The sequence below is a fragment of the Erpetoichthys calabaricus genome, chromosome 1, assembly GCF_900747795.2.
Source record: "Erpetoichthys calabaricus chromosome 1, fErpCal1.3, whole genome shotgun sequence".
In the NCBI taxonomy this organism is placed as follows: domain Eukaryota; kingdom Metazoa; phylum Chordata; class Cladistia; order Polypteriformes; family Polypteridae; genus Erpetoichthys; species Erpetoichthys calabaricus.
Window position 1 is genome coordinate 63,435,091 of NC_041394.2, and position 13,617 is coordinate 63,448,707.

Sequence of the window (13,617 nt, forward strand, 5' to 3'; positions counted from 1 at the left end):
AAATCACTGAATGAACACAGAAATTTGGTAAGCTGTTTGAACTTTGCGTTGATGCCTTTGCCGGGATCCAGGAACTATTGAATCAATGTTTATTCTTCCGCCTCTCTCTTCTTAAATATTTAAATTGGTTTAAAAAGTAACAGAGCGTTTTTCTTTTAAACACACATTTTTTGGATTTACTGTTTCAGTTCCACTACAGAGCCAACACTTCAACATGGGAGCCACATCATTAATCATCTGTATTTTCAGTCTTGTTTCATATGCCATAGCAGGTAAGAGCCCATTTTCTAGACTAGCGATTTGAGATCATCTTTTAGACTTCATTTATCTGGTGAGGCTACTGTTGATATGAAACTGATGAATGAGTCTCTAAATTACCTTTACTTGAATATAGGTGCATTATCCCTCCATCCATTTTTTTGATCCACTTACTCCAGTTCAGGGTCACAGGGAAATCGGAATAGCTGGAGGAGAGATTTCAGGTGTGAACCCCCTGATACATATCTTATAATAGTAAAAACTAATTGCTCGTAGACAAAATTATATTTCATGTAGTTTCACCTCCCTCCTGGAGCAATATACACATGGCAGGAAGAAACCCTAGATGGGACTGGCTCCATGGCGGGGTGTTTGGCACCATACTTGCATTACCAATGCAGTGCAGGGTTTGGGGGGCTGAGCCTATACGGGTAGCAATGCATGTAAGGCAAGACTAGACCTTGGATGAGATGTCAAATCATCTAAGTGTTGTTTTGTATTATGTACACTGTAGAAGTTTTACTATGGTTTTAACCATCATTACATACTCTGCCTTCTCTTTACGGTGTTACACTATTATAAAGTGTTTACATGTTACATGATCTGCCGCCACTTTTTTTTTTTTTACATAAATTATTTCATTTTAGCTTTATTTTGTGAATTGTTTTGAAGTTCATATATGGAAATCTCACATATTCATTGCAGTCAGTATACATGGATGGAGAAACCCCTCCAGATCAGCATGCAAGGAACACAAGTAAGCAGTTCATTTTTACTCCTAAAAGGATTTCCCAGGAGTGAATTTTGAGATGACTTGAGGTCTATCAATCTTGAGATGCTGGCATGAAGCTAAAGAGAATTTCCTCATGCTGAAAGACAGCAGCAGAGGACTTCCACAGACAAGTGGGGTGGTACTGCTTACACACGGACAACAGACTGCTAAAAATATTCTGTGGATTTAAGACAAGAATACTTTGGGTGCAAATGTTCCAGCAGCCACCACATGGAAATGTTGTTCTGTAACTATGGGTTTTTGAAAGGGATTGTTTGGTGTTTGCAATGGCGCAGAAAAGGTGTTGAACAAGGAGGGGGCAAGGTCATTAAGAAAAGTGCCACCGCATAATGTTAATGTGTTAGTTTAATTGGTTGTGGTGGAAAATTTGAACGGGCTTATAGGAATGTTGCGGTATTGAGGAATAGGACTTATAGTTGTGGTAGATGGTTGGTTTTCCTATGACAGTTGTTTGCAACAGATGGTTTCTGGGTAGTGGATTGTTTGTTTCTGATCAGGAGATCTGTTTCTGAGAGGGTTTTGTTTCTGGGGATTGAGGAGCAATTATGTTGCGATTGTCTGGTGGGGGCTCATTTGCAGTATGTAGGCCCCGCATGTACGTGGGGCCAGAGATGAGGAACCCCTCACCCCACTGTGAAGATTGTAAATTGGTTTGCTAATGGTAGCTAATTCCACCCATAGAGTCGAGAGTTCAGTTGAGTGTTTCTGGTTTTTTTAAAAACTACCTTCCTTTCTAACATTCTTCTCTGTCTGCTGGTATACAAGATTCTTACCTTAGATTTTATTTCCTGTTTAAAAGCTCTCCTTCTCAACTTTCACCCAATATTCCAATAAGCCTTCTTGAAAAGGCTCCCTTTTCAAAAGAGGGACAACACTAAAAGACAAAAAGGAGGTGAAGTGCAGCTGCTTGTTGCATCAAGACAGATGATGCATTAGAATGTGTGTGTGATATCCAATGTTTCCAACAAGTATAGCAAATGCTAAGCAATACAACCCAGGGGTTTCTAAATTAACTTCAGAAAACAGCACAGATGAGGAATGAAGGTACACTGCCATGAAAAAGCAAGCAACATTCATGTGTCTGGACTTCATAAAATCAGTTCAATCTCTCTCTACTAACTGGTGCCCTACCCAGGGGTTGTTCCTGGTTTGGACCAGATGCTTGCTGGGATAGACTTTAACGTCCTGTGATCCTGATCAAGATAAACAGGTTTGAAAATGGATGGATGGATGGATGTATGGGTTGACTGATGGTTTTATAATAATAAAATAATAATCTTTTACATTTATATAGTACTCTTCTCACTATTCAAAGTGCTTTTCATGGTGCGTCAGGAGCCACTTCAGCCTCCACCAATGTGTAGCATTCACCTGGAAATGTGATGGCAACCGTTATTGCGCCAGTATGCTCACCACACATTAGTAATTAGGCGGTGAAGTGGTGAGATAGCTATCCATTTAGTGACAGGGATGATTAGTGGGCCAGAATGACTAGGCCGTGATAGCCAGGACATTGGGAAACACCCTGCTCTTTACGAAGGATGCCCAGGGATCTTTTATGACCACAGAGAGTTAAGACCTCGATTTTATGGCTCAACTGAAGGACAGCACCATTTTTACAATACAGTGTTCTCGTCACTGCACTGGCACATTAGGATCCACATTCAGACCACAGGGTAAGTACCCCTTGTTGGCCTCACCAACACCTCAGCTTTTCCTAGATGTTCTCCCATCCAAGTACTGGCCAGGCCTGAACATGCTTAGCTTCAGGTGAACTGAGTCTGAAGTGCATATGGTATAGCTCCTGGTATACAGCAGTTTGGAGATTAAGTTATAGATATTAGTTATCAGTTATGATATTAGTTATATGCCAGATGTTTCAAAATCACATATATATTTTTACATTAATTATATTCATAATATTAATACTAACTTGAAAACCTTCAGATTATCTTTTAGCATTGCTCTTTGTTTTAGCAATTTGATTTGCTTCTTTATCTGCTACTTCATATCAGCAACTTTATGTTGCTTGTAATAAATCCTACCTCGCTGATGTTTTGTGACTTTGTGATAATGTCTTTCTCTTAAAAAAAGCATGTCACTGATGGTTGTATTCATTTTATTTCATAAGAGGCAGAGGTAGGAAGGCTAATGGCAGTGTTTTAAAGTACCTAACTTGAATAAAAGTGGTGATATGCTTCTGGAAAACTACTCAAGTAAAACTTTTAATGTATATAATATTAATTGTATGTAAATATCAAAAGTACGAGTAAACATTGGATCTCTGTCTCATATATAGTCAAAAAAAAGTTCTTACAAACATAAAATCATTCTTTATATAAGTGAGCGATATTACAATCACTAAAGTATGAGCCAAGTAACTGCAACTCGAAGCAGTGACATTCAGCATGTGCAGACATCTAAATGATTGTATTCTAATTCAGTGGGGTGGGCACCAATAGGAGAGGCACACTGGCTTCCTTCATTTCAAGTTGGTGTTAAACTGTTACTGAAAACCCTTTATAAAGTGAATTTCAATAATATGAACACCCAACTGCAACTAACTTAAACAGAAAACATTTTTAAGCATTCCTTGATCATAAAAATTATGCTCATTTTTGTTCAAATAACATTGAACTACGTGAGAAGTAGTTTAATAATAATATTAGTGAACAAAACAAACCTTAAAAGGCATTGCCCCTCATTAAATAATGTTTAATTAAGCTCTTCAACTAGACTTTATCACTTCTGGTTTCACATTCAAAAGAATCGCTTTTTGTTTTTTCTTGGGCTTTCCCAACTAATTCTTGATCTGTTATTGAGCCGTGATACTCAGGATAATGTGAGAAGACATGCAAGTAACACACCCTAAAGGTGAGTAAACCACAGCATGAGTACATCTTGGTTGCAGTCTGTGGATCAGCTCCGATCTGCTGGGTGGGCTGCCATGAGGACAGCATCTGAATGTGCCAGAATCAGCTGTGGAAATAACCAAGACTGGGATTGCGTGTCATCAGTATCCAGCCCCACCTTATTTATCCAGCTTTGTCCTGTTCTGTGGGATGTGGAGAGGCCTATTTGGAATGACTGTGTTGGTAACCTCACATTTGAAAATCGTTCCTGATTCTTCTTATATGTGAATTTTCCTCAACTCTATTTTAAATAATGGACCAAGCAAAACTTTTCCGTAGCCCATTTGTTTTCTAGTATGAAATGGTAGTAACGAATATATCTAGCAAAATACATTAGTGTGAAAGTAGCCTTTTTTGTTTGAAAAGCAAAAGAGAAAGTAGACAGAAAATAGAAAATTTATGTACAGAGTAGTACTTCATTATTATATAACCCTGGTAAACACTAAAGGCAGGTTTATTTGACAGATTTGGGCAAACCAACTTATATATTTGGCCCCAAACCAAAATTTCCTTGAGAAAATCCATCTGTGAGGAGCAATTTTGCAACTTGCGGCAAGTCTCAAAAATTGCAGTCTAGGGGCATTTCCTTAATGAATAGGTGTGGTCATTAAATGTAGCTGCCCCAAGGGGTATATTTTGAATGAAACATAGCCTATCATCTTCCTCTGTAGAAATGGAGAATTTATGCAAAATTTGGTGGAAATAGGTTCATACCAGAAAACACACATTCGGTGTTGCGTATTAGACTGGTTTATAAGGCCATACTCGTCACATATACACAGTACGGTGAAATGCTAACATGTCAGTCGAGACTGCTCATACCTCTTAAATAAACCTGTTAGGAGACAGTCTTTGAGATTATCACCTGCAATTAGTGATGAGCAAAACAGGTGTCAATTCACATACAGTGTCATAAAAGTGACCCTAAATGTGAAATGCAAACTCACTAAAGAGGCTGGAAGCCTGAAATATTGAATGAACTGTGTATCTTTTCAAAGATGGTGCAGTGGTTGGTAGTGATATGTGCCACAGTGATGATTCTTTTCTCAGATGGGTAACGTTCTGAGTGGAGTTCACTTGTCCTCCAAGTGCTCACATGTGTGTTCTCTTGGGTATCCTGGTTTTCAACACACTTCCAAGATTTGCACCCAAGCCTGATGACTGACACTAAATTGTGTGAGCGTGCGTGTATCATTGTGCTCTGCTTTAGACTGAAATTCCATCCACTGTTTGTTCTGTCATATACCTAGAGATGAAAACACCGGCTTTGGTTTTCTATATCAGATATACTGTAGCATCCATTCATCCATCCATCCATCCTCTTCCACTTATCTGAGGTCGGGTCGCGGGGGCAGCAGCTTGAGCAGAGATGCCCAGACTTCCCTCTCCCTGGCCACTTCTTCCAGCTCTTCCGGGAGAATCCCGAGGCGTTCTCAGGCCAGCCGGGAGACATAGTCCCTCCAGCGTGTCCTCGGTCTTCCATGGGGCCTCCTCCCGGTTGGATGTGCCCGGAACACCTCACCAGGGAGGCGTCCAGGAGGCATTCTGATCAGATGCCCGAGCCACCTCATCTGACTCCTCTCGATGCGGAGGAGCAGCGGCTCTACTCTGAGCCCCTCCCGGATGACTGAGCTTCTCACCCTATCTTTAAGGGAGAGCCAAGACACCCTGTGGAGAAAACTCATTTCAACCTCTTGTATTCGCGATCTCGTTCTTTTGGTCACTACCCATAGCTCATGACCATAGGTGAGGGTAGGAACATAAATCGACTGGTAAATTGAGAGCTTTGCCTTACGGCTCAGCTCCTTTTTCACCACAACAGACCGATGCAGAGCCCGCATCACTGCGGACGCCGCACTGATCCGCCTGTCGATCTCACGCTCCATTCTTCCCTCACTCGTGAACAAGATCCCAAGATACTTGAACTCCTCCACTTGAGGCAGAATCTCGCTCCCAACCCTGAGAGGGCACTCCACCCTTTTCTGGCTGAGGACCATGGTCTCGGATTTGGAGGTGCTGATTCCCATCCCAGCCGCTTCACACTCAGCTGCGAACCGATCCAGAGAGAGCTGAAGATCACGGCCTGATGAAGCAAACAGGACAACATCATCTGCAAAAAGCAGTGACCCAATCCTGAGTCCACCAAACCGGACTCCCATTACACCCTGTTATAGCAGGTTTAGCAAATGCACAGATGGATTTTCAATTCAGAATTAACAACTGTCTGTTTACACTGTTTTTATGGCTATTTTTTGGAACTTAAAACCATTTACCTATTAAAATATATTTATAATGAAGACTAATATGATTTTCTGTTTTAAAACTGAATCTTTATCCACTTTTTGTACTTTTCAGTACCAGTAACATGCAGTGTGGATGATGTGGGCATTAAGGGGGGATCATTTCATGTGATTGGGACTGGATTTGGTAGCAAACTTCAATATGTGTGTCCTGAAAATGAATATCCCCACCCCATGCAAAGACGGATATGTGAGAGGACTGGAGAGTGGACACGACTTAAAACTATTGATGGATTATTTTACAACAGAAAACCAGAATGTAGAAGTAAGTGTTTAATATACAATTTTATTATTGTGGATTAAGCAATTTGGAAATAAATTAATAGGCATTTTTGTAATGGCTTTGTGGAATCAAGTTTTTTTTTCCATTTGTGTTGACATTTCTGTGACTGAGCCCTGACCCCCTTCAGTTTCATACTTGCACGTTATTTTTTGTTATAGAGGTTTACTTTCACTTTCTGCTACTACCCAACCTTTAATTCTACAACTGCACTTAGAACATCCACTACAAGTCAGACCCTTTTTTTTTTATCAAGATACCATTAGAACATTAGCATAGTCTAGATGAGAACAGGCCATTCAGCGCAACAAAGCTCACCAGTCCTATCCACTTTTAATTCTTCTACATTGATTTAAAAACATAGCCAAGACATTACTAGTATTTCTAATGGCAATTACTGCTTGAAATGACTGATTTTTAATTTATTATTCACACATTACTGTTAATCCCCAATTTTAGACCCACATTATTTCAGTGTCCTTTTGTCAGCTCCCTCAGCTCAAATTAGTAGTTTTAAAAGTTAATTGGTTGTTAGAAAAAGCTTTGTAATTGAATTAGCACCTCTGAAACTTGTTATTCTGTTAAATAAAAGCAAGCATTCCTAAAGATCAGTTCTGTGTTGACTAAAACTCAAGAAGCAAGTCCACTTATTGATGTTTTGCATAATGAAGGTTAATCCATACAACAGATTGCCAGAAAGAAAACAAAATGGACAGAAAACAAAATGGCAACACTCAGATGCACAACTGTATGAGGATAAGCACATCAGAGTCTGTAGTTTGAGAAACTCCAGGGTACTAACCATAATATGCTTTCCACTCATCTCCCATCCAATATCTGTGTTTGTTTGCCCATTTTAACTTTTTCTTTTTATGTGCCAGTTTCAGAGAGGGCTTTTTCTTTGAAACTCTGCCTGTAAGGCCATCATCCTGGAATCATCTTGTTTTAGATGACACTGGCATTTGCTGTGTATTTAGTGAAGAAGACAACTGAGGATTTGTAAGGAGTTTGTTTCTCAAACTACACACTGTAATGTCTTTATCCTCTTATGCTGTTCCCCTTTTTTATCTTGTTTTCCCTTTTCTGCCAAGACAGTAATACACACCATTGTATGATATCTTCAGTTTTTTTGGGAAGCTGTCATATATACTGCTCAAAAAAATTAAAGGAACACTTTTTAATCAGTATAGCATCAAGTCAGTGAAACTTCTGGGCTATTGATCTGGTCAGTTAAGTAGCAGAGGGGGTTGTTAATCAGTTTCAGCTGCTTTGGTGTTAATGAAATTAATAACATGTGCACTAGAGGGGCAACAATGAGACGACCCCCAAAACAGGAATGGTTTAACAGGTGGAGGCCACTGACATTTTCCCCTCATCATCTGTTTTTTCACTACTTTTGCATTTGGCTACAGTCAGTGTGACTACTGGTAGCATGAGGCGATACCTGGACCCTACAGAAGTTGCACAGGTAGTCCAACTTCTCCAGGATGGCACATCAATATGTGTCATTACCAAAAGGTTTGCTGTGTCTCCCAGCACAGTCTCAATGGCACGGAGGAGATTCCAGGAGACAGACACGTACTCTAGGAGAGCTGGACAGGGCCGTTGAAGGTCCTTAACCCATCAGCAGGACTGGTATCTGCTCCTTTGGGCAAGGAAGAACAGGATGAGCACTGCCAGAGACGTACAAAATGACCTGCAGCAGGCCACTGGTGTAAATGTCTATGACCAAACAATCAGAAACAGACTTCATGAGGGTGGCCTGAGGGTCTGATGTGCTCTAGTGGGCCCTGTGCTCACTGCATGCCTGGCACTGTGGAACTTGATTGGCATTTACCATAGAGTACCAGAAATGGAAGGTCCACCACTGGCGCCTTGTGCTTTTCACAGATGAGAGCAGGTTCACCCTGAGCACATGTGACAGACGTGAAAGGGTCTGGAGAAGTCATGGAGAACGTTATGCTGCCTGTAACATCATTCAGCATGGACCGGTTTGGTGGTGGGTCAGTGATGGTCTTGGGAGACATATCCATGGAGGGACACTCAGACCTCTACAGGCTAGATAACGGCACCTTGACTGCCATTAGGTATCGGGATGAAATCCTTGGACCCATTGTTACACCCTATGCTGGAGCAGTGGGTCCTGAGATCTTCCTGGTGCACGACAATGCCCGGCCTCATGTGGCGAGAGTATGCAGGCAGTTCCTGGAGGATGAAGGAATTGATACCATTGACTGGCCCCCAACTAGCATTCATATATGACTATGAGAGGAACCACCCAGAAATGAATCTTAACCTGTTACCTAAATCCTGCTGTGAGCACCATACAGTTATCATTTGTTACTGTTAACAAGTAGAAATCATTTTGGAGTAACACTCAATCGGACATTACTGCTTAATGAACAGTCTATTGTGATAACTTGAAGTCTATTGCTAACACCCCATCTTTTCCCACCAACCATAACACATTAAGAGTGGAATTAAATTGAAATTACCTTGAAATTAAAAAAAAATGTCTTCATAAGGAACAGTTGAAAGGTTCTTCAGAAACCTATTCATTTATATTACCTTAAATTAACTGAGAATGCTGAGCCATTGTTAACCTGTGGTGATATTTTAGTGTCTTTGAATTATTAATTCATCTATTTAAACAAAATTGTTTTGCACTCTGTCTGACTTTTGAATTTTTCAGTAATTTTTTATGTTATTTATCAATTTTGCATGCCAAGGACCTCATTTTAACCCTCTGATCACATCTTGTCTGCTTGTTTGTTCACCAATCACATAAAAACAGCTTGCATAAAAACGTTTTGCATTCAGGCCGCCATTCATCAAACTTAATACGTAGGCTATATTGAATCTCAAAAATGTTACTGGGAAGGGCTGGTTGCAATGGGGGGGATCTAATCGAAAAGTTAGGCATTATTCCAAAACAGCTGAGTCGTTCTTAATGAAATGTTACATGTATAATAAAGCTAAATCAACAGGCTGAGTCGAAAGTCATGGCATTTTACATGGATATTACTGCTGACACAAATTAATATCTGTACTTTAAGGGCTTTTAAAAGTTCCATTGAGAAACAGAGGGCACAAAACCCAAACCATGTTATCATGACAACCAATGGTAATGAATTTGGCATGTTGTTTAAGTTTGTCCCTACTTACAGAGAAGGCTACATTCCATGTCAGTGACTAAAAAGAAACAACGGTAGTTGTGGTGTTATACGGGACCAACAAGAAAATATTGCATCACTCAAAAGTGGCTTTATTAATTTCTGTAAAATGTTGTGTTTATATATTTCTTTGTGTAATTTAAATTTAAGCTTAATGGAGTTTCAAGCATTTCATTGGTGAGTCATAAAGTGAGTGTCAACACCACAAAACTACACATTACAGCCAAGTTGATGAAATTTTACATATCTATTACAGAGAGAGAGAAATTGGGAGCATGCACTGATTTTACAGCATGTTGCTGGACCAAGCCAAACAACGAACCACCCGGATTGAGACTTGCAATGGGTGACACCTCAGCATCACAATGAACAGGTTGAGGTTTTTTTTAACGGTGGCTGGAGTGCCAAACCTGCCACCAACCCTAAAGTGTTCCCTGCAAGTTAGAGGACCTTTTTGTAGGGCTGGATAGAGGTTCACGTCTTACCCAGGACGGAGCAATTGGAGGTTAAGGGCCTGGCTCAAGGGCCCAACAGAGTAGAGTCAGTTCTGCCATTTATGGGATTTGAACTGGCAGCCTTCCGATTGCTGGCACAGCCTCAGAGCCATCATTCTGTGTCCATGTCTATTACAGTTAACCCAAAATAAACAAACACGTTCATCACGAATGGAGATTCAATACAGGAAACACAAAAACTACTAGTTTTGTATAGCTTAAATTCCATATCAATGATTCAGTTATTCAATCCATGCATTTTATTAATGTGTGATTAAACATCTATTTAAACCACACCAGACCAGGAAATACAAAGAAGTAGCCTCCATGGGTCTAAACCAGCAAGGATTTACTGCAATTGTGGAATCCAATCATGCAAAAAAAAGAGAACAAATTCTCAACTCATGAGAGCAGAGGTATTGATAATTGTCAGAGAGGCAGTGTAGATCAGGGGTAGGCAACGTCGGTCCTGGAGTGCCACAGTATGTGCAGGTTTTTGTTCCAACCCAGTTCCTTAACGAGAACTCAATTATTGCTGATGAAGCACATATTGCTTAAGTGACATTTTGATGCTTCATTTTAGTGGTCTCGCTTGTTAAGGTTCTCCAACCTTAATTGCTTATTTCAATCTTAAACTGCTGCATTCAGTGTTTTAATTGCTCCTTATTAGCAATAAGATGTAAAAGACAAAGCAGCCAGCAGTTCTCCAGCTAGCTTTTTTCCAATTACATCTGTGTGTGTTCATCATGCACGGTTTGATTTAATAAAACACTTAATAGAAAAATGTGACAGACTGAAAATGATCTGTTTTAGGCTTCAAATCATTTGGATGATATCCTTGGAAAGGAAAAAAATCTACGATATAAAAGCCTTACATTGCACAGACTAACAAGCCACAAAATTAAATAAGGTCTGAGATTGGCAATGATTGGTTTCTAATTAAGCAATTGGGTTGAATGAAAACCTGTAGCCACTGCGGCTTACCAGGACCGACATTGCCTACCCCTGTTTTACATCTTATTGCTAATAAGGAGCAATTAAAACACTGAATGCAGCAATTTAAGATTGAAATAAGCAATTAAGGTTGGAGAACCTTAACAAGCGAGACCGCTAAAATGAAGCATTAAAATGTCACTTAAGCAATATGTGCTTCATCAGCAATAATTGAGTTCTCGTTAAGGAACTGGGTTGGAACAAAAACCTGCACATACTGTGGCACTCCAGGACCGACGTTGCCTACCCCTGGTGTAGATGGCATATGGGACACTGGCATTTCAGGCAGCAATGTCAAAAGGGCCAACATTTCAAAAACACAAAAATGTTTGCTTTCTTATCTTAGCCTCTTATACAAATATATCCAGGCAATGCTGGGAACTTTGGCTCATTCATCATTATTCTTATTTCTCTGCTACCATAGTAGATGTTTAGGGGAGAAGGTATCTAGTCTGATTTGAATAGTATTGTATGTGTTACTGTTTTTTTCATTTATTTATTGTTATAAAATCCTGGAAAATCAATAAAATTAAACCAAAAACGAGTAGTTGCTAGTTTAGCAACTCTTGTACACCTTTAAGAATGGTTTGAAAATGGCAACAACATGAAAATTACTGGGCTGCCCTAGCACAGTATGTTTGAATTTCAAAAATTCCAGAAAATTTTCCACATTTATGTGAAAGGTGGTTATGCATGAAAAAAGTAAGATTATTTTTGCAAGCTAATTAATTGATTACTTTACATTCAATCATCATTATATCTTATCATGCCACTACCGTATCCAGGTATGAGCGACGTCCTTAGCATCCGTAAGATCTTCATCAGTGCATGTAGAGCCTCGGGAACATTCATGGAGAAAGTGGTCCATTGTTTGGGTGGGCTCACCGCAGGGACATTCAGTACTTGTTGTGAGGCCCCATCTAAATAGGTTTTCCCTTGTTTTGCCCACCTTTGACCTAGCTCGGTTAAGCGCAACCCAGTCTTTCCTAGAGAGGGATGTTCCATTGGGTAGATGCTCTTGAGGTGTAGGAAGAGCTTCATTCGGAGGGCTTTACATTCAGTGATCCAGAAGCTACTCAAGATGAGCTTAAACTGCAAGGAATTTGAAATGTCAAAGTGAAGTTAATTGAAAGAGAAGGGTATTTTATTTCATGGAACCTGTATAAAAAAAATTGCAAAAAAACTATTTTAAAGGATTCAGACAGTAGAAAAGTAAATACACAGTCTTATTGAGAAGGATGCTGATGCATTGACCGAAACAAATCCTCAATATTTGATGTAAGGTTTGTAAACGAAAATCTTACTGAAGGTGATACATTTCACCTAGTTCAGTGTTTTGTTTTGCTTGCGGTGACTGTTGAAAATCCACTTTCACTTATGCAGAAGCAAAGTGGTATAGGAGTCTAAATGCTTTTTCATATTCAAAAAATATTTTTATTCAAAATTTATGAAGAGGTAAATTAGTTTTAAAAATTTTTCAGTGTAATGTCTGAGAAAAGATCAGCCAGCATGCTTCATATTGTTAATTTATAGAAAAATCCTTCTTTTCTTGTTCACTGAATTTAAATGGATGCAGAACCCTGACAAAACCTTACCTTGGAACCTGACTTGAAGTAAAGTAGTCTTCAAATGTTCCCTCTTGTTTGGTCATGTTGGTAAAAAAAATAATCACAGTAAGACTAAAATGTTCAGCTTAGTTAATGTGCACAACTAGATGCACGTTTCAGGCGATTAAGAACCATAATGGCAGACAGCACAACCTCTGCTTTCTTAGCTCAGATCAGTGCAGTGGAAGACACAATCAGCTTTGCATTAACTTTAAACTTTTCAAAGTTTGTTCCTTTTTTCCACCAGCAATAACTATGGTATTGTGACTAATGGTTCACCGAAATTCTGTACGTTTTTGCGGAACCCATGGGTTTCATGGAACATAGTTTAAGAAACACCACTTCAAAAGAGTTGCAGTGTTATGATAATGAAATTGTATTCATTATTACCAGTTACAATGAAGGCTTTCTGTTTTCCCTTAGAGATCATATGTCCAGACCCCTTAGGGTTCGAGCATGGGTCAGTTGAGCCATTTGATCTCCAGTATTATATAGGACAGACCACCACCTATCAGTGCTTTGATGGATATGTGCTGCATGGCTCAGAAAGCCGGACGTGCCAGCCTCATGGAAAGTGGAATGGAACCACGCCAATCTGTGTCAGAAGATGTGAGTAGCACATTCAATCATTTATGTAAAATTATAGTGCTGTACAAGGTAGTATATCGATACATTCCCATCTTTTAAGCAGATTTTTCAGTTAACGTTTTTAAATTAAAAATTTGAATTCAGTTTTTCATTCAGAAAAAGATAACTTTGTACAGACTGTAAATACAATGGCATTACAGATCTCTACTCCTCTATGCA

General features: G+C 39.5%; 1 protein-coding gene across 1 annotated transcript in view; it reads left to right on the forward strand.

Moving 5' to 3' along the window:
* Window positions 1-112: 112 nt before the first annotated feature.
* LOC114650998 (complement factor B-like) overlaps window positions 113-13,617 on the forward strand; it is a 63,361-nt gene continuing 49,856 nt past the window's right edge. Inside the window, exons 1-3 of the mRNA XM_028800956.2 lie at window positions 113-272; window positions 6,319-6,528; window positions 13,234-13,419. Coding sequence (XP_028656789.2) covers window positions 215-272; window positions 6,319-6,528; window positions 13,234-13,419 — 454 coding nt within the window. The 5' untranslated portion in view covers window positions 113-214. The remainder of the gene's footprint in view (window positions 273-6,318; window positions 6,529-13,233; window positions 13,420-13,617) is intronic.